The sequence below is a fragment of the Protopterus annectens genome, chromosome 13.part0, assembly GCF_019279795.1.
Source record: "Protopterus annectens isolate FY-2018-M chromosome 13.part0, PAN1.0, whole genome shotgun sequence".
Taxonomy (NCBI): Eukaryota; Metazoa; Chordata; order Ceratodontiformes; family Protopteridae; genus Protopterus; species Protopterus annectens.
Window position 1 is genome coordinate 394,691,425 of NC_056747.1, and position 22,444 is coordinate 394,713,868.

Below are 22,444 nucleotides of genomic sequence, written 5' to 3' on the forward strand. Positions count from 1 at the left end.
AGCATATGCTTCTTAGGCAAAGACCCTGAAACACTAGGAGAAACCCCACAGAAGCTAAAGTAGGCCTGCCTCTTAAAGAAGCCTTGGCAACAGAAGGCGAGGCCCTAACCACCTTAGGAATAGAAGGAAGAACAGCCACCTGAGAAGCCCCTTCAGCCTGGCCTACTTCCTGAGAGGACACATCCTGCAACAATACAGTTTCTCCCTGAGACTCCAAAGAAACTCCTGGCAGAACCTCCGGCTCCACTGAGCCCTCTAAAGAACCGCTGTCCGTGACTGTCGGTTCTTCCTCTAGGCTTTGCTGCTTTGTCCTTGCGCTTTTTGGCTGAAGCGGGCGCGGAGCATCCGGCGGCATTTTATAATTACAACGCTTCCCAAACACTAACCTGGCACAGTCTAACCTTCTCTTAATAGTGCGTTTGTTAAATCTAGCACAAGAGCGGCATCCAACAACGCCGTGCTCAGGCCCTAAACAAGGTATACACAAAGTATGGTAATCCCTATGAGGTATCTGTTTCCCACAAGAAATACAGTTATTCACTTTTTCTGACATCCGGTTAAATACTGAGGCAAGAAAAACCAAAATATTCCCAACGGGGTACTTAGCCAACTTTGATTCGGTCTGAAACTCTGACTTCAGAAACTTTCAGAACGCCAACCTGCACTCGCAAAATTGCTTCTGCATCGGACCATGCGGCAAAAAAGACTGAGGATATGACGTCGGTCATGCGCATTAGTACCCTGACGTACTGACGTCAGTCTAATGCGCCGTGACCGACGTCAGCCATATACTTTGGTATTCGGGCCGACTGGACAGCGGACTACCCAATAGTTAGGACTGCAGCAATGTGGAATGAAGAACATCAAACAAGTCATGAAGTCCTTAAGTGGAATCTGCGTTACACACTTACACTTGCCCTTCCTAACTTTCATGAAATCACCAAAAATACCAACATTAGCCAAAAGTTAAAGAAAGAAAACCCCCAACGGGGTATTTATATGAAGCACGGTTCATGACTAATCTGGTGAGCAAACATCCAGAGCAGGCGGACAGCTAGCAGAAAAGTTCTGAGGTTGGTGTGTGCTGACATCCACCTTACATCAGTGTTTCTTTATGACCAACGTACGATGGATGACGTGCAGCGTCACACGTGCCTTACACTAGCATTAAGACTTTGGTATACTGGCCGGATGTACGAGTCAGCCGGAGGCGAACTCATAGCATTGCATTTATGCAGCCCATTCCTATACTCTCAATGGTTCTCTGAAGAGAGGAATGAGTTGCTCTCCTTGCTTGTTTATATACCATACCACCACCATGTTGTTTGATATTATGGAAATTGCACCTTGAAGTAGTTTTTGTTTGTGTCTTTCGGCTTTTCCTGGTAAGGGGTCGCCACAGCAGAACTCCGGTCCACTAATGATTGGCAGTTGATTTTTACGTACCGGCTTGCCAGCCCTGACGCACAACCTTCAACGAAGGTATGCCCATTCACGCATGTCTCCACGCAGAAGACGCTTTAGCTGAGAATCGAACCGGACAGCGTCTTACTGTGAGGCGACAATGCTACCGCAGCACCTCCACCGCGGGTTGCACCTTGAAGTAGTAAGACCTGAAAAGCCTGCAACATTACGATGAATGCCCTCATCTCAAGATCATTAATGTGCAGCACAGCCTCTTGTGGAGTCCACATACCCTGGACCATTCTATTCTGACAATGTTCTCCACCCAAAAAAAAAAATGTATCAATGGTTACAGTGGCATTTGGGAATAGTCTTAACAAAAAGCATTCTTGCTGAAATACTTTGTGGGTCTATCCACCACTATAAATTCCCATTGCAAGTCTCTGGCCTCGGATACTCTGATCTTGTGATCCATGGGTTGCAATGCCTCATCTCACAAAGTCTGCTGACTCCACAGTAATATTCACATTCATAGTCAAGCATGAGTTACCATCCAAACTGAGGAAGCCATGAGGCACAGCACCTTGATTACAGCGGCAGCAACACCAAAGGGCTGTCTCTCTTGCAACAAATTTGTAACTTCCTAAACTATACACAAATGCTTTCTTGGGTTAACCTTCCAACTGGTTCAAGGTGTCAAACTGGCAATCGATGAAAACTAGATCTCTAGAAGACTCTAGTTGTGACTTGGCCACTTTCATTGTAATCCCCAATGAACGAGAGATCTGCAGCAAGTCCTGACTTGCTAAGATGAGACTTTCCATAGTGGGAGATGCCAGAAGTCAACTATCTAGATACAGAAAAATCCATATGCCCAGAAGTCTCATGCGAGTTGGAAAAGGGTTCATGCACTAACACCTGGGGGGATGTAGGGAGGCCAAAAAGGGCAAGGCCCAAAAGTGGAATGGCTCTTAATTTGAAGTAGAGGAACCATTGTGATGCCTTCACTATGTGTGTGTAAACAGGCATCCTGAAGATCCAATGAGCACATCCAATTCCCTGCCTACAGGTACATTAGCATGGACTTCACCAAATACCATATGGAAAAGCTCCTTTACACACTGATTAAGCCAGATTTAAGTAAAAGATCAGCCTGACTACTTTATTCTTGGGCACGAAAAAAAATATGGAATAAAATTCGGATCCTTTCTAGTCCAGTGGCACCTCCTTCAAACCTGCTTCTCTATGTCTGGGTGGAACTGCCCAAAGACAAGGCACTAGCCTTGTGAGCACTTATAAAAAGGGAACATAGTAACCTCTGGATATGATGTTCCTTACCCACTAGTCTGAAGAAGGCCAACCACACGAAGGTGCAAGGAGAGACATTCCCTAATTGTCTGCAGAATGGAACAATTGCCGAACCCTTCAGGATTTATACTGGCAAAGTCTCAAAAGTATCCCCTTGAACCTAGTGAATGAGGTCATCTCTGCCTCTCAGACACCACCCACATTTGAAGTCTTCTCCCCTCAGGAAGCTCCTGTCTTGCTGTTGGAACTTATTAAAAGTACAGTTTTGTACCTACCAACATGTAAAAGCCATAGTCCACATTCAACAAGTCCCAAACAATACCACCATATATCACAGACAATACATCAATAAACCAAAAAGTCAGATGCCCGAAGACCTAACAGAACATCCCCAGTAAGTCTAGGTACAAAAGGAGATGGAACAAAAACCTCTTCTTGCCCCAGAAAACCAGGTACAACAAACCAAACTATGATTCTTGGAGGGCACCAAATTGGGTCCTAATAAGGGGTAATCTACACAGCAGAAAAATTACAAAGAGCAAAAAAAGAAAGTACTAACTTGTACAACAACTGCCTTGAAAAGGCTGTGAAGTAATTAGTGCAAGCTAGAAGGTATAGAGGAAATTCAAAGCAGAGAAGTAGTAGTACTATGTAAAACCAAGTAGTAGGCTGCATCCAGAATATCCCTGCCCTCCACCCCTGAAGGTAAGGAGGCTGGCATGCCTAGCCCTAGTGGAATGAGGCCAAATCCCAGCTGGGAATAATCCATGCTGAAATAAGAATTAACAACTAGAAAAGAAAAGATAATCCCTAGTGAAAGTAGTGAAGTCACTCCTGAGAGCTGCTAAAAGAATAAAGCCTAAAAATGATAGTCCTAAAAAAATAGAACCTGCAAAAGCCTGTGTATAATGAAATGCAATCCAAGCTGGAATCTGCAAAAACATGAAGTAAATAAACAAATTTTTGCCCTTTATTTTGAGGATCTGCAGAAACTAGTCAAATAATAGCATACGTTCTGTGGTACACTCATTATAACAAATGAAATTGAGTTATGTTAAAATTCTAAAAAAGCCCAAGCCATTAAATGAATGTCAAAGATACTAAAGTAAAACTGCCAAATAGGCAAGCATAGAATCTGCATGCAGTAGGCAAATGATCAAATTAGCAGCAGTAGCAACCAGTCACCACCTTAGGGCAAAAGGCTCTTCAACTCAAAGATGATTCAACTTTTCCAACATCAAACTTGAGCTCACTATAGCTATTTGAAACTCAGACACTAAACTGCAGATTTAAGGGATTCAGAAAAAGCTGACAAGAGAAAAGCAAAACGAAAGAAAGGGCTGCAGAGCTAAAAGGCTGAGCATGGAATGCTGAAATATGGAAACCTTTGGGGTCTAGATAAGTAAGAGCCAAGAAAGAATTTCACTTTGATTCTCAAAATGAAAATCAAATCTCCAAAAATACAAGAAACAAAAAAAATCTCTAAATATTTTCTATAATAAAAACTGGCCCCAGTGACTAGGCCTCTACATTCTCTAATCACATTTAAAATTGCACATGCTAAGCTATAAATAATGTTCTCTTCATTTTTCTTGAAAATCTCCTGTGAGAGCTGAGAGATTCAAAGATGAACGTGAGCAGATGACCGTCTTGAGGAGATAACAGATGAGCTTCCAGGAACACAGAACCACTTGTTCCGACTCACAGAGTGATTGATGCCATGAGATGCTGAGATGTGAGGCCTAGAGAATCATCCTTGTCCTGTCTGGAGGCTAGAGCACCCTTGGTCTGGAATGAGTGGGTCAGAAGTAGTAGCCATGGAGGAAGCACCATCCAAAAGAAAGAGCTGAATTGTTAAGCCTTCATAAATCTGAGCCCTCAAAATCATACTTGAATGGCTGGTGTCTGTAATTGGAGGTCAATTTGAGAAGTTCAGAGGGGAAAATCCCCATAATGTGTAAGGTTCTAAATGGAAACATGATGTGCTGGTTCCACTTTCATGATTTAGTGGTGCTCATTTTGTCAGCTGGTGGTTTAGTGGAGTTGTGTCTCCTGGAATGTGAGGCTCCCAGTTTCCCAGTTACCTGAAGACATGAGTCTCCAGTTGTCCATTGCTTGAGTCTCCATTGTAAGGGTATGTGTTCCCTAATCTTGTTGATGTATAGTGTGCCCCCTTAAGAGTCGTTAGTGAAGTTGCCTTGCCCTGGAAGAAGTAATAAAAGAAAGCCATTAGTGCAAACTGGACTGCTAGTTTAGCTCTGTCATGTGCTTGCACACATGACAGTTATGTACTTGTCTAGACCCCTCACCAATACTTTCCATTTAGATGAGCTCCCTCCCATTATGCAGGCTTGGCTGGAACATGCTGTTCCCTTCTGGCGGGTGTTGAGTTGAGTCCTTGTTTACTGTTTATGTAACATCCGGACACATTCCCCTTTAAATGTCCAAGAGGCATCTGGCAAGAATTGATCATGTCCCAGGCAGCAGGGTACATTCCCTTTGTTTAGACCCAACCCACCAAAAACCCTTGTAATTCCTTTTGAATGGCATTGGCAGTTTGAAACAACAGGATGCAGTGCTGGCAGACATTTTTGAATTGATGTTGTGTGCCTTCAGCCTTGTTTACATGATGAGATTGTTGATGGAAAAGAGTGTGACCAGCCTTTTTTGTTAAATCGGGAAGGTTGACTCTCTCAGTTGCTGTATTCAGTCTTACACCCAGAAGAGTGATAGAAGAGGTTTTTTTAAGACTCCGTTTTAAAAGGTTCACAGGCTGTTGTATTCAGTCTACAATTGAAAGCAACAAGGTACAGAGGGTACTAGATTTCTTTTTATTTCTAGGTGGAGAATCCTAAAGTCATTATAGTGACTTCTATAACTGATTCCTGAAGATCTGAAGATCTTCCTCCTCAGGCAGCTCAGAATCATAGGGCAGTAGTTCAAGCCAAAGGGATTCCTTGAAGCCTAATAAGCTATCACCAGAATGCAGAGGCACAGATGAATACTCTTCTTAGCCTTATAGGCACATGGAAGGGCAGATCTGAGAAGATCCAAGTTACCATCCAGTGATCTTTGCCCAGCAGAGGTAAAAGCTACAGATAACGTCAACATCTTGAAGAGGAATGTCCAAATCGTGTTGAGGTTTCCCCAGCAAAATTGGTCTGTGTGTGTTCCCCTTCTTCTGAATTTTGGGACGGAGAAAAAAATAAAAGAGTAGAGGAGAGATAAAAATTGGTCTCCACGTGTTCCCTGTTCCTTCTACTTGGGAAAGCTTTTGAATAAATTTTCTGGCGGCTCTGATGAGGACTGGCAAGGAATGGCCCCTATGTGAAGTAATCCAAAACTTGCTTGTGAGCCTTTCTTTGTAGAGGGAGGACGCCTTGCATGCCTTAATTAAATTCGTTTTTGGAAGTAAAAGTCTCTCCTCTTCGTGAAAGATGCTGCCAGACGTGGGATCTGCTGGCAGCTGAAGGTCACCTCTTTGAGTTTTTTAAAGGGGACGACCCCCTGCCCACCAGAGAAGTCTGAGCAGGGCAGCTCCCTCTGGGCTAGGGGAAAAACCCTGCCCCCTCCACCCCCTACACCACGCCTAGATTCCAGGAGAAGAGTGAACCTAAGCCTATAGAGCCCTCTACTTTGACCAATGCTAACCACTTACCTGGCTGCACCTGCAAAATCTTTAACATATGTCCACCACTTAGCTTTCCACTTTCTCCATTTTCTTTAAACTACCTTAAAACAGCTTAACCAAACAACACATCAAAAGGAGCACTCAATTTCATCCAAAAAACCTTCTTAACATGCAGCTTTAACATCCTGAGCATCAAACAGGCATGCCTGCTAAATTAACATGAGCTGACAGAGTCACCTCGAGAGGAGGCAACCACATATCAATCAACACTTACAGCCTTCACCTACCCACTTGTTCAGACACATGAACCAAATCCAACAACTTTTTACACTCAATACCTTCCGCCAAAGCACCCACCTTAGATTTCAATTGTGAAAATTAATTATGACTGACATTTTAACATGTTCCCAAAAAGCAAATGAATAGATGAAAAATGTGAAAGTGAAGTGGACACTCAATTTTCCTCACCAACTGATAGGAAGAAAGGGATTGGGGACAGTCACCAACCACCAACCTCCCTCCCTTTATCAGTGCCCGGGGTTTTTTAACCACAAGGTTTAACTACCAACCCCCAAATGCATAATCTCAGGCCCCACCTATCACCTTTCTCAGTTACAGGAGGGCAGGAGGAGGCAGCCTAGAATCAGGGGGCAGGCCTCAAACTGTATCCACCACATTCAACACAGGACAGCAGGCCTAAAGGGTCATGCAACACAGTGCAAAACAAGAACAAGAATCTAACAGCCCTGAAAGGAGGTCCTGGCCTTTTCCTTCCCTAAAGTCCTCTCATAGCCTTCAAAAAAGTCTCTGAAAAAAAATCCAAAGGGCTCCCTCGCTGCTTAGGAGGAAAGCTTCCATTGGTGGAATCAGGTGGGAAATCAGACAGAATAATCGCCATATACCACCAAATCTTCCAGAAGCCTCAGAAGAACTCTCAAAAAGGCTCTCAAACTAGGAAACACTGTTCTCCTCCCTCAAACTCAGATCGGGGAACAGGCCATATATCAAATCATCATCTTGTCATCCATCTTCTTAATCAAAGGGTCTGAGACAGAAAGTGGAAGAGAACCCAGAAGCTGAGAAGCTGAAGCCTCATAGAAGTTTTGGCAACAGAAGGAGAGCAAGAGAACTACCTTGGGAAGGAGAGGAGAGAGGGGGAAGAGGTCAGCCCCTCAGCCTCCCTCCCCTACCTGTACATCAGGAACCTCAGGCTTACTAAAGGTGATACCTCACATCCAAGAGGCATGGAAACTCCAAAAAAACCCAAAAGTCCGGAAGCACGTCCAACTGCCCGAACTCTAGGGGACTGCGGTTCCTCAACCCTATGTTTTGAGGAAAGGCTTCTGAAGCTTGCGCTGGAGCAGGGCGCGGCATTTCATCGGAGCAAATTTTAAAACACAAAGCTTCCAAAACACTAACACTAAGTAGTCTAGCCTCCTTCCTCTAGTTAGCCAAACCAAGCGCGGCAACCAACAACACCAACAAGGCCAAAAACAAGGTACACAAGGTATATGATAATAGGTAATCAAGGTATCTGTTTCCCCAAAATACAACAGTTATTCACTTTTCTGACATCTGTAATCGGTAAAGGCAAAAAAAAAAAAAAAACCCAAATGGTACTTAGCCAACTCTGGTTCGTCTGTTTCGGCTCGAAAAAATATTTCGATCTTCAAACTGCACCTCGCAAAACTGCTTCGCTGCGGACCATGCGGCAAAAGACTGAGGAAAAAGATACGTCGCCGGCCGTAGCGATTGTACCCTGTGACCGCCAGTCAGTGTAGTCTAGTGCCGACACCGACAGCTCTCTCTAATATTCGGCCGACTGGCTGGGACGTTGGACTATACCACAATCAGGACTTGCAGCAATGGAAGACGAAGAACATCCACACATTCTTGGTCCCTCTTTTGCTCCATTGAAAACAATTTTCTTTTGGGGAGGGGGGGTCGCAAACAAACAGCTGTGAACAGTTTGCCCTCTTGCTCACAATGCATTTTTTCTTTAATCTGTTGCCTAAACAAAATGGTGCCATCAAAGGGGACAGTGAGGAATGCTGCCTTAAAGTGGTCTAAGAAGCCCAAGTGCAACCAGGCTTGTCTTCTCATCGCTAAGCCCGAACCTGCTGATCTTGCTCTATCATATATATAGCATTGTGGATTAGACACATGACAAGTGATAATATGGTGCTCACATTTGCCACTTGGGCTTCCAAATGGAATCACAGGTCACCCACTGGCAACGGTTTCAGGGTGTGCAATGTTCTCCAATATCTGATCATATGCACCATGTAGTTTAGGGCCATGACAAACATATATGATGCATATACCAGCTTTCCAAACCCATCATCCTTGCCTCTGTTAGGTGGATGAATCGCCTGAACTTCCATCAGGATGCCTCTCTGTATGGCTACCACTATGGAGTCCACAAGGAGTCCTTTGCTTCAACTGCTGTCCTTGGAGGCATGCAGCACTTTGCCCATTTTTCTGGGAATAGGCTTTGCCACATCCAGCAAATCGTACTGACCAACTTGTGTGGCAGAGGCACTACCCAAACCACAGCAGGGAAGAGCATTAGTAGGCCTTTGTAAGATCTCTTCTTTGTGTGAGGTGGTGTCTGTGGGCTAGCATGCCCTTTGTCTCACTTCCAAAACATCACTAAAGGGAGTGCGCCCTCTGTAGGGGATTTGGAGGAGACCTCCCCTTCATCAAGATATGTAGCCGATTCGAGGAGGGGGACTCCAAAGGGAGTTAAGGTGCTTCCCTCTTATACCACCCCTTTGGGGGGTCTAAAAGGGCAGTTATCCAAACTCTCCTGAGAATGGGGTACACAAAACATCATGATAGGCCAGACTTACAAGACCTCTTGACCGGAGTGACACAATATGATCAGTTACAGGTCCCAACCTCGATGGTGTCTTGGGGAGGAAACGGTGGCCCTGTTACTAGTTCTCACATAGAGCCGCTCAGACATTACCAAATCCTTCCATAATACGTCAGGCCTTAGCTGACAAATTAATAATGCCGAGGTCTGCACCAATATGCGAGTAACAACCCAGACTATTAGCAGTAAAGGCAGTCAGCCTTGAAATCACACCAGCATCTAGTACTTTGGGCTTAGTGAACCATGGCATTGATACAAATTGCACACAGGGTGCTGAAGAAACAGCATCAGTCTGCACCACAGGGACCAAAGCAGTAGTTGGCATAGACTTCAGCACTACTGGCATGGAGACAGGGCCCAGAAAATGAAGGGTCATGGATGGGACTCAGCCTGCTTTGGGAACTGTCTAGGCTGACAGGACACTGTACCTAAGCTGCCCCTTGACAAAGGCCAATTTCAACTGTTCTTTGCCTAATCGAATACGGCTCTTAAGGGACATGTATAAGTGGACGGAGTAAACTGAGGCTGACACACAACAGCATTAAAAGTTACTGCTTGGACGAGAAACTACCAATCCTCCTCCTCCTCAGCGGAGAGTCCATGCTACCAGGTGATACATGCAAGGGAGATAAAATGTTGACTGGAGATATAGTGGCATAAGTGCTGTCTAGGAGAGGGTGAAACGACCCTGGAGACCATGCCATGGGAGATGCAAATTTCTCCAGGACAGGCAGAACCTTGTCTTCTGCCCTCCTCTCTGGTCTTAGCTGTTTGGGGGATGCTTCCTCCGGAGCCTGAGGTAGAAGGCTTTTACCAGTGCTGACTCAGTATAAATGAGTCCTTTCAACACAAGTTTACTTCCATCTGCTAGAGTACAGGAACTAAAATTTGGGCTGATAGTACAATTTCTGTCAAAATGATACACCCCTAATTAAGACCACATAAAGGTTGTGCGGATCTCCTGTGGAGGAAATTTTATGCCTGCACCTCTTACATGTCCTAAAACCTGGTCCAAGTCCTTTGCCCATCTTGAACACCAAATTCTATCTATTCTGCAGTACATTAACTTTAAGCACCAAAGTGAGAGAAGGAAATGGAGCTAAATATGCTAGGGAAAAGGCTCAACATTAACAGACCAATACAATGACAAAGGTCGGGAGGAATTGAGGGAGGATACTATGGTGATAAAAAAGAAGAGTAAATTGTAGACCAGTGCTAAGGAAGCTACCTAGAAATTCCACAACTATCACTATTTATCCGAGGTTTCAGACTGCAGCTTACTCTGCTCTAACAGCTTGTGCTGTTGGAGATGATGTGTTTTAATACTGACAACTAGACCTGGAGGATGCCCTTACAGCAGACGTTCATTGATAGGTGAGATGCTCGAACTTGTGAGGAGTTTGTTACCATGCTGAAGGTGCCAAAGGAAACCATTCCAAGGGTTTCAGTGCCTGGACAGAACTTGAGAAATCAACATTTATATTCCGGAACAAGGGAAAACTACATTTAATAAAGAACTGCATCTTGGCTCTTTAAAGCTAAATAAAACTTTTACAGAAAATCCCCCCCTCCCCCCATTTTTTTTGATTGCTCCCATCCCCTTAGCCAACCATCAGCTGTCAACCAGCTCTTTTCCTCATTCACGGGGTCTACCAGATCTACTTTAGCTTCTCCTGTGCTCAACCTAATCCTTGTTCAGGAACACTGGTGCAGTGTTACAAAGTTGCTGAGGGGTGGATTTTACTGCCTTCCCACCTCAAGCCAGCTTTGCAAGCTCCACAACTGCTACCTATGGGAGGTACATGCATGCTTACACTCTTGCAACCATCCAAACAAGCAGTATACTGCTTGCAGTACAGAGCTTGCCAGGCTCTTAATGCTACTGCTACAGGAGTCCTGGGCAATCTCCCTCTTCTAAGGATGGGTGGGGTGTCATTGGCTACTCACTCCCATCCTCTCCTCATCAGGTCTCTCTACTGCCCATGCCGCAAGTCAAACATGGGTCATTTGGGGCACAATAAGGGCTTATCCTTGTGTACCATAGGGCCAGATCAAGATAAAGCCAAAAAAAAAAAAAACGTTTAAACTTACTAGCAGCTGTATAAATGGAAAATGCAAAACTGCATATTCAAAACTGCATATTCAAATTAATCAGTGCAGTCATTGGTGTACAATACAACCCACAAAAATGCCATCACATTAATAAATTATGGAAATGAGGTTTGGGTGCTTTAGGCCATATGTGCACATTTAGCCAAAGCAAAACCAACAGTTAACATCCTTTACCACAGAAAGGTGAAGGAGAAACCAGTGTACTCATTTGTGCAAGTGGAAACTGATAAATTCAGAAGGGAATAAAAGGAAAATTGATAGTGAATGTGTTGTATATGGAATGTATTTAAAAAATAATACAAAAAGCAATCATTTTAGTTTCATTAACAGTTTCTTAAACTTTCTCAGTCTGTAAACCAACAGCCCCCTTTTGCAGATTAAGGCTCTAAACTGCTAGTGATCACCACTCTGCAGTACTTAGTCTCAGTTAACTTACTATGACTCTGAAAAAGTCAGCAAACTAGTGTGTGCTTGCAGTCAGTCCTTCAGTAAAAATGGACCTCAACCCAGCAAAGCAAGTTAAGTCAGGAGACCTCCTCAAAATACATTCTACCACATGCAGTAGTGAGAAGTCTGCACAGAAAACTCAGTCGCCATTTCTTTCTGCTTCACCCCTCTGCTCCAGCTATGTTGGAGGTTTTGGTGAAGCATGGGCTCAATTTGAAAGAGTGGAAGCAGAAAAAGCACCCAACAACTCAACTATAAACACAGATGTCAAAGTAACCATGTCTCCCCTTATGGCAGTCTTCATATGTGCGGTTTTGCTCTGACAATTTTGCTTGTACCCACCACAGGAAAAAGAAAAAAAAACGTTAAGCTGAACTGTGCAAGATGCAGGACAATGGTTCCCACTGTTACCAGTGAACAAACTACATAAGCATTTAGACAATTAGAAAGCTATTTTTCTTACTACTCTCAAAATACATAGGTATAAAACTTACCAATGAAGACGAAAATTTGATGGTGAGAGTAGCGTAAAAGCATCGAGACGGACAAGGTCTGAAACCAAACAAAAAAGACATCCCAGAATACAATGTTTGAGCAACAGACAAGTTTTTAAACAACGGACAAACCCCAACAGTAAAAAAAAAAAAAAAAAAAAAAAAAAAGACACTATACCACATGTGGTTAGAAACGTAAAAGTTGTTAATTTAATATGGCAGGCAAATTTACATACTGTTCACAAAAGCCAATCTACAAAAAGTCCATACCATTTAAAGATTTGCGCTTGCATGTCATCCACTGGGTAATGGATATTCAGAATGGGCCACAAAGCAGCAGCTAATATAATTCAAGAAAGTCTTCTCCCATTTCATTTCAAATACTTCACCTACTTCTGCAATGAGAATCTCTCTCTCTTACAAGATCATACCCATGTGAAACATTCTGTGGTGTGGAGCTTGATGCACAGGACTGTCTATCCACTGCTGTCATCATGCAACCATCATACAAAGCAGTTTACTTTCATGCAGAGTTCTACACATTTCTACCCGAACCAATGGCAGGAGTCTGCCTCTCTATGTAACTCACGTTTACTTCCATTCTTCTTTTTTTTCTCCACTATGTTTCCAACAGTGGAGGAGTACCAAAGAAAAGGAAGACTGAACATCCCTTCAGAAGTATGCCTCTTAACAAATGGAGTAATTACGTAAAAGCCTGTGTATGAAATGACTGCACCACTGACTGCACTCAAAGTTAGCAAGTTTTTAACAGCCTTTCTGAACATTCCACCAGCAAATTAAGCAGCTGTGGTAAAGTGGCCCCTAGTGAAAAATAAGCGTCTTCTGGGATGCCTAACCGAAATATACAACCAGCTATTTTCCCACCATTCTTAAGAAATGTAACTAAACTTTACATTTGGTCCCCCCACCCAACAAAAATAATGTTTATAGATGTTTTTTTCCCTTTCACTCTACCCTTTAAGTCTGTTATCTTTAATACTGCCATGAAGACAGATTCTAAACCACCTTGCTGTTGCCTGTGCTTAGACTCATTTCTTCTGCTATGCTCAAGTCATAATTCACAAAATAAAAATCTCATCTCTTATGCAAGAACTTCAATGAAACCACTCAACAGGATGCCAGAGAAGGCTGACCAAGCCCCCCTATTCTTTATGGACCACCACTTATCCACCACTTGTGTCCCTTCTTATTCCAGGTAAAAGACCACCATCCTCTGCCCAGCCTACAGGAATAGCAGGTATTAATGTCCATCTGGACACTGAAAAGGGACAATTGCAACCAGTAAGTTAACGTAGTCAAACAAAATAAGGTTATAACAGTGTATCCACCTTTGCTGAAGGGTCTTTTGCATTCAGTCTACTACAAGCTGCCTGAACCCTTAACTAACCAAAAATCCTACAAGAAAGGAGGGTGCCAAAGTAGAATCCTTAGAAAAGGTCAGAAACCTTCAAGACGCAGTCTAAAGCAAAGTCCAAAGTTCTTGAGTATATATACCCACAACAGCCTCAGCCTAAGGCGGTCCTCCATAATCAATACTTCAAGTTTTAAAGGCAATGATAACATGGAAAGCACATAAAAATGACCCTCTCACCAAAGTATAAAGAAAATACCAGCTGTGAAAGGCATTTCAGTTTTATGTGAAGTACAACAGAAAAATGTCAAGCATCTCAATTTAACACCTGATGCGAGACCTAGATTGTTGAATCACTGAAGGAATGTGTGCTCGTCAGTAACTTTTTGGATCAAATTGCATTCTAATTTTTCATCCAATTAATGAAGTAAGGCCTTATCACTCTCAGAATGAGAATGCCAGGATTGACATCACCCCCAGCCATACTTTGGTTTGTGCTGCTGATTATTTTTCTTTCAACCAAACAAAACTGCTTGCTCTGATATTAGAACTGTGGTCAGAACGCATTTCCGACTGTGGAACTCTGGCCTTCCTTAAAATCTCCAACAGCAGAACAAAATGCCACTATACAGCCTTACTGAAGTTATGGACCAGTTTAAAGTCTAAATTGTAGGGAAACAGAATGCAGCATCAACAACCAAACTGGTCGATTACCTGTACCACTCTCCATAAAGGCTCAGACTACTTGCCTGAGGTCAGTCCAAAACTGGAAGCTCCACATGAAAGATCCAGTAAGAATACACATACTGGTCATAAAGGCTGTTCACCACAAAATAAAACACGCAGCTATGCTCAGGAAAATGGTACGAGGACTAGAAAAGTACAGTTTTGTACCTACCATAAATGTAGATGTTCGAAGATCCACATTGCTGCAGTCCTTACACTTGGGTAGTCCGCTGTCCTCGGTCGGCCCGAATATCAAAGTATAAGGCTGACGTCGGTAAAGGCGCATTTGACTGACATCAGGACGTCAGGGTACAAATGCGCATGACCGACGTCATATCCTCAGTCTTTTCTTGCCCCAGATGTCAGAAGACCCTAAAAATAAAGGTCAAAACCAAAAAAGACAGCAAACAAACAACCAACCATCCTAGCACTAAAAATATGTACAATATATACAATATATACAATATACCTCATATTGCCAACCCAACCCACACAACCGCCTCTAACTACAGAGGGGAAGGAGGGAGGGTAAATTGGACTGCAGCAATGTGGATCTTCGAACATCTACATTTATGGCAAGTACAAAACTGTACTATGTTCTTCATCTCACATTGCTGCAGTCCTTACACTTGGGTAGAATCCCAAAGCAGAGGTAAGGGAGGATGGTCAGACTATAAGGAAGCAGGAGCTGCCAAAATGCCCTGCAAAACAGCAGTGGCAAAACCAGCCCTGGATTTAGAGTAAAGTGGTAGGTGATAATGCCTAGAGAAAGTATGCACTGAACTCCAAGTAGCTGCCTCCAAAATATCCTTAGTTGCCACCCCTCAAAAAGCTGTCGAAGTGGCAGTAGCCCTAGTGGAATGAGGCCTAATCCCAGCTGGAATCTCCTTGCCATGATGGGAATAACAGAAAGCAATGCAAAACCCAATCCACTTAGAAATAGTTTGTTTTGACACAGGCTTGCCCTGAGAACTCAAAGCAAAAGAAACAAACTGCTGAGACTGCCTGAACCCTTTAGTTCTGTCCAAATAATATCGCAGCTGCCTGTGTACATCTAAGGTGTGCAAAATCTTTTTCCCCTTTATTTTGGGGATTTGCATAAAAAGTAGGTAAATGAATAGTTTGGTTTAAAGCCACACTAGAAACCACTTTAGGCATAAAGGAAGGATTAGTACGTAAAGATACCCTATCCTTATGGAAAATTAAGAAAGGCTCAACCGCCATAAGGGCCTGCAACTCAGAAACCCTTCTTGCAGAGGTAATAGCCAACAAAAAAGCAGTCTTCCATGATAAAAACTTCAATTCAGCAGTAGCTGCAGGCTCAAAAGGTTGTAGAGTGAGTTTCTCCAACACAAAATTGAGATCCCAAGCAGGAGTAGGAGCTCTTCGTGGGGGTCTTATATTCTTTGCCCCTCTAAGAAATTGCTTGAACAAAGGATGAGAAAACAATGGTGGGTCACAATCATAGTGAGCGAAATTGCTGCAGCATGAACCTTAATAGAAGAGAAAGACAAACCTTTGTCCAGTAACTCAGTAAGATATTGAAGAGCCACACTTAAATTAGGCTCAGAAACATCAAAATCTTCTGCTGCACTCCAAAATAAAAATCTCTTCCATTTATCTGCGTACACTTTCCTTGTACTAGGCCTTCTAGCTTCCAAAATAACATTCAAAACTTGCTGTGGAAGTGGAGGCCTACTATGGTTCAAAACAGAATATGCCAGGCTGTTAGGTGCAGAGAGTGAAGCTTGACATTGAGCAAATGACTGTCCTCCTGAGACAACAGGTGTGGAATCAAGGCAAAGGCCATGGAGGCTTCCGTACCAGGCTTCTCAGTAATGGGTACCAATGCTGTCGAGGCCAATCTGGAGCTATCAAAATCATCCTTGGCTTGTCTTGTCTGGCCTTTAGTAGTACCTTTGGGAGGAGAGGCAGAGGCGGAAAGGCATACACATGAAGATTGCTCCAATTGAAGGAAAGAGCATCCACTTTCCAAGCTGTGGGATGAAACCTTTTTGTGCAAAACTTTGGCAGCTGGTGGTTTAGTGGAGAAGCGAACAGATCTATGTCTGGAGTTCCCCATGACACTGTCAATTTCTGAAATACATGAGGATCCAATTTCCACTCGTGGGGATCCATAATTCGTCTGCTCAACACATCTGCTAAGGAGTTCTGTGCTCCCGGCAGAAACCTTGCCTGAAGATTGAGCTGTAAACTGAGAGCAGTCTCCCACAAAATCATTGCTTGCCTGCATAGAGGATAAGAATGTGTTCCCCCTTGCTTGTTTATGTACCACATGACAGTTGTGCTGTCTGTTAGAATCAACACCTGCCCTGGAAGAAGTAAATCCTTGAAAGCTATTAATGCAAACTGGACTGCCAACATCTCCTTCAAGTTGATATGTAGATGTTGCAGTCTAACAGGCCACTTGTCTTGTATCCACTTTCCATTTAGATGAGCTCCCCAAGCTTTGTCTGAGGCATCTGTCGTTAAAATCTGACTCGCCTCTGGCCGGGTCACAGAGTCCCTTGTTTAGGTGACATTCCTGAGCCCACCACAAAAATTCCTTCTGAATGCAAGGTATTATTTGAATGACAGTGTCCAAATCCTGGCAGTGCTGTGTTCATACATTTTTGAGATACCATTGTAGCTTCCTCATATGCAGTTTGGCATTGGGAAGTACCAGAATACAAGATGCCATGAACCCTAAGGCTTGAAGGACTGTCCTTGCAGTCAGCCCGGACTGATGAGATAGTTGATGGAAGTAAAGGGAAAGATTCTTTTGTTTGCCCGGGGTCAAAAAGGCCATTTGGGATGCTGTATTCAGTCTTACACCCAGAAAGCACATGTCCTGAGAGGGTACTAGACTGGACTTTATTTAGTTCACAGAATACCCCAGGCATCTTAGCACTGCTATCACATATTCCAAATGATGAAGAAGCTCGTCCCTTCCTTGAGCCAGAATCAGGCAGTCGTCCAAATAAGGATAAATTTGTATTCCTTTTAGCCTGAAGAAAGCTATCACTGGAGCCAGAACTTTCGTGAACACTCTGGGCGCAGTAGATAAGCCAAAGGGCAATGCAGAGAACTGATAGTGAGAAGTCCCAGCTTGAAAACGCAGATACTTCCTGCAACTCAGTCTGATAGGAACATGAAGGTAGGCCTCCTTGAGATCCAAAGTTACCATCCAATGATCTTTGCCCAGCAGAGGTAAAAGCTGCTGTAACGTCAACATTTTGAACTTGGGAATGTCCAGATAAGTGTTGAGGATAGATAAATCCAAAATTGGTCTCCACGTGTTCCCCTTCTTTGGTACTAGGAACAGGCGAGAATAAAATCCTAGGCCCACTTCTGGCATAGGGACCGGCTGAATGGCCCCTATTTGAAGTAACAGAGAAATTTGCTTGTGAGCCTCTATTCTTTGTTGAGGAGGAACGTCTGGCATGCCTTTGAAAGGAGGCAAGGTATGTAAATAAAACCTGTAACCGTGGTGTATGATATCCAATACCCATCTGTCTTGGGTAATTAAACTCCAATTTTCTTTGAAAAGAGCCAACCTTCCTCCCAAAGGTGCTGCCAGACGAGAAGGCTCTGGCAGCTGAAAAGGTAGGTCATTGGGTCTGTTTACGAAAGGACTGACCCCTGCCCTCACCCGAAGACTGTGCAGGAGAACTCCCTGTTCTAGGCCTGAAAGAGCCCTGAGCTCTGCCCCTACCACGTCTAGATCTACCCCTAGACTGGGAATCATAAGAAGGATATGTCCACCCCTTAGTAGGCCAATTTCTACTAAACTTTGGGGGCTGAACCTGCAAAAAATCTTTAACAGTCTGCATAGACTTAGCCTTGTCTTCCATTTTCTTTAAAACTGCCTCAACAGGAGAACCAAACAACACATCAGATTGTAAAGGAGCATCTAAAATCCTTGTTTTAACATGGTCAGATAATTTTTGGTCCCTCAGCCAGGCGTGCCTGCGAAGAACTGACCCAGTGGCAGCCACCCTAGACGAGGCCTGTACAGCATCAAAACCACATTGCAAAGAATGCTTACCCACCTGTTCAGAAACATGTACTAAATCTTGCAACTCTTTACAATCAATACCTTCTGCCAGAGCATCAACCTTAGACTTTAATTGTGAAAGGAGATAGTTTTGGTATTTCAACATGTGAAACTGGCAATTCAAAGCCCTCATAGCTAGAGTGGAAGAAGTATAAACTTTCTTTCCCCATCTATCCAAGGCCCTGGCCTCTATCTGCAGGAACCGGATTCTTGACAACAGAAGCCTTAACACCTTTAGGCCCCTGGCTAACAGTTTCTGGGTCTGCCCTAGGACTCTTAAAAAGATACTTATGAGCTTCAGGCACCCTGTAATACCTATCCGGTTTAACAGGAGCAGGAGGCAAAGAATCAGGATTAAGAGAAGCCTCTGTCAAACCATCTTCTACTACATCCAAATCAGGAGGTATAGCCAAAGGCCTATGCTGGGGTAAAAACAATAATTCCCTAAGCCTTTTCCTGGAATCAGAGAAGTCCTGACCTTCCCACTTAAAATGCTCCCTCATGGAATGAAGAGTTTCTGAAAAAGAAAAATCCTCAGGAGGAGAAGCAGGAGGAGTAGAATCATCCACATCAGAATCAGAATAAGGAGAGTACTCCTGCAAGTCTTCAGTCAAGACTCTGAAACATCTGAAGCCTGCTCAAAACTCCCTAAGCTCAGGCTCCACCCTAGGTCTCTTATCAGGAGGGGGCATAGAACCCCTAATCAAAGTAATCAAATCTTCTGCCATTTTAAGCATATGCTTCTTGGGCACAGTTCCTGAAGAACTAGGAGTAACACCAACTGAAGCTAAACCTGGCCTGCCCCTGGGAGAAGCCTTGGAAACAGAAGGAGAGGGCCTAACCACCCTAGGCAGGGAGGGGAGTATAGTAACCTGAGAAGCCCCATCAGCCTGACCTGCCTCCTGAGAGGCCACATCCTGCAATAACAAAGTCTCTCCCTGGGATCCCAAAGAAACCTCCGGTGGAACCACCGGCTCCACCGACACCTCTAAAGAACCGGCGTCCGGTACGGACGGTTCCTCTAGCCTAGGTTTAACTGCCTTGTCCTTGCGCTTCTTCGAAGAAGCGGGCGTCGGAGCATCCGACGGCATTTTATAATTGCACCGCTTCCCGAAGACTAACCTGGCACAATCTAATCTTCTCTTTATAGTGCGCTTATTGACTCTAGCACAAGAGCGACACCCAACAACGTCGTGCTCAGGCCCTAAACAAGGAATGCACAAAGTATGATAGTCTCTATGCGGTATCTGTTTCCCACAAGAAATACAATTATTCACTTTTTCTGACATCCGGTAAACCACTGAGGCAAGAAAAAACTAAAATATTCCCCAACGGGGTACTTAGCCAACTTTGACTCGGTCTGAAACTCCAAAATCGAACAATTTCAGAACGCCAACCGGCACTTGCAACGCTGCTTCTGCATCGGGCCATGCGGCAAAAAAGACTGAGGATATGACGTCGGTCATGCGCATTTGTACCCTGACGTCCTGATGTCAGTCAAATGCGCCTTGACCGACGTCAGCCTTATACTTTGATATTCGGGCCGACAGAGGACAGCGGACTACCCAAGTGTAAGGACTGCAGCAATGCGAGATGAAGAACATCACCACTTGTTTTAACTAGAAATAGTCAAGAGTTCTCTTTCCAGCTATAACAATGAATCATCATCCTTAAGTGTGTGCAAGCATTTCAGCTGTTGGAATAAGGACAACCCCTGGAGATCAATCCATTCATCTTTCCAGATTCCCTTTGCATTACAGTAGATTACTCACTTCAAATCTGGAGGTTGAGCCTTCTGTAAGAAGGTGCCTTACATTGGGGTTAACACAGGACTTTTTTTCCTGCCGCTTTCCTTCCAGTCCTCAATCTCCAAAAGAGGCAGTAAAAAGTGACTGAAGGACCCTAGTCAATATACTATTTCCAACTTTTTAAGCATGCTATTTCAGTCACTCCCAGTATGACAATAACTCCGAAGACTAATCTGATGCTCTTAGCATGCAGGTTATATCACACACACACACACCAATATGGGTACAAAAAAAGTGTTCAGTTCAAAGCATTACCCTTTAGCTTGTCCTTAGTGGCACACAATGTGCACTCTTGCTTCAAGAGACACGAAACAGCAAGGCACCAAAGCTTGAAGACAAGTCTTGCAAACCACAGCATAAACCTTCATTAGGCCTACAAGGACAATTTTTGCTTCCTTACCTCAAAAATGCTAGAAGCTGGTTGACCAGCTTTTGATTAACTACATACACAGTCTAGCCCTTTGATACACAGACTAGTAGTATTGTAGCACACAAAAAAGGTTAATGTGCTGGCCATCAATGAAAACAACATTTCAGAAGGATGTCACTACTACTCAAATTTCACACTGCTAGGAATCAACACAGGTATACACTTTAAAGCAGAATGGAAAACCAAAAGTTTCATGCATTTAAAAGCAAAAGTACAACAATTAAACCAAAGGAAAACAAGTACACACACCGTACTAGACTAACATGTCATCCCACAGAACAGATGCCTAGTAGCAAGTACCAGCACAGTACAAGCCCATATGTGTTACAGATTACTAAGGTAGCAAAAGGTAGACAGATTTGCAAATAAAAAAAAAACTCTGTACATAATTACACGTGGGTAAAGATCAAACAAGAACTTCAATATAATGTGGAAAGTAAAAAATAAAACTGAGAAATGCTATTTGGTGAAACCACCAAAGGAAAGAAATCCAGGAGGAATGAAATGCAGTAAGACAGTACAGTTGTGTGGACAACCCACAGTAACATCAGATGGTCTAGTACAATCATCTCTCCAGTGGTATTTGTAACGCCCGTGCACTGGCCCAGCAATCAAAGAGCCTCAATCCTCACCACTAACACCAGTGAGGTGCGTCAATATTGAGAATAACAAATACACACAGTAAAGTACAATTACCCTTAAGAGCACAAAGCGATCACAGTCAGTCTGGGGATGGTTTCTATCTCCAGATTCTCAATAGGACTCCACTGGCACAGCTATAGGGTTCCAGATCTCAGCCTAGTGGTCAAGCTAAAACCTCCAGCACCCTCTCTGTTCGACCAGTCCTTCGTGTCCCTGCCCAGGTAGCTGACGCACACGCTTTGAGATACGAGTTATATACAAACAGACACTCCTAGGGAAGGCTGACAGGTTCTCCAGCTATGCTCCTTCTGCCCAGACTATACAGTAGTACCACCTGCCACCAACCACTAATATCAGCTACTAATAAGGCCCTTAATCAAAGGGTGTCCAATTATTCCTGTGCAATATTATTATCCAAATGTAAGTGTGACTAACAGCAAGGCTTATTTGGAGTGGCCTGGACAGTATCACTATATAAATGCAATGTACTCTAGAGCTTAAATCATCTCTATATAAAACAGCTACAGTTGAAAGGTTTAAAATATTTAATAAATAAGAACACAAGACAATACTTCTTACTACACAGTGCTAGTCAAGAGTTCAGAGATCACAGTAAAATGCTTAAAATAATACAGTAGAATATTTCTGACATCAATACAGAAAAAGTACAGTTGTGTACACTTACAAAAATGTAGATGTTAGAGTATTTCACTGTTGCAGTCATCACATTTGGGTTATCTACTTGCAGGTAGCCCTCAGTCGGACGGATTATCAAAGTCTTGGGTCCTGTGTCGGTTGCGGTCTCATCTTCCATGACATCAGGTAGTCAGGGGTATAAAGCATGCAGCCAACGCCATTATCAGTTTTTCTTGCCCCAAATGTCAGGTGCCCCCATAATGGCAAGCAATTACATACAAGGTTACACCTCCAAAAAAAAGCAAATACACCAAAAAGCTTTAAGCATAGTAAAGAAGAGAGCTATAGTCAACAGAAGTCAGGGGGCTGGAGGGAGGGTAACCAGGACAGCAACAGTGAACACACTAACATCTACATTTATGTAAGTGTACACAACTGTGCTACGTTCTTAGTGTTTCACTGTTGCAGTCATCACATTTGGGTAGATTCCCAAAGCTAA

General features: G+C 43.5%; 1 protein-coding gene across 1 annotated transcript in view; it reads right to left on the reverse strand.

Moving 5' to 3' along the window:
• TMEM259 (transmembrane protein 259) overlaps positions 1 to 22,444 on the reverse strand; it is a gene marked incomplete in the record, with an annotated part of 432,280 nt that overhangs the window by 179,285 nt on the left and 230,551 nt on the right. Inside the window, 1 exon segment of the mRNA XM_044054014.1 lies at positions 12,275 to 12,332. Coding sequence (XP_043909949.1) covers positions 12,275 to 12,332 — 58 coding nt within the window.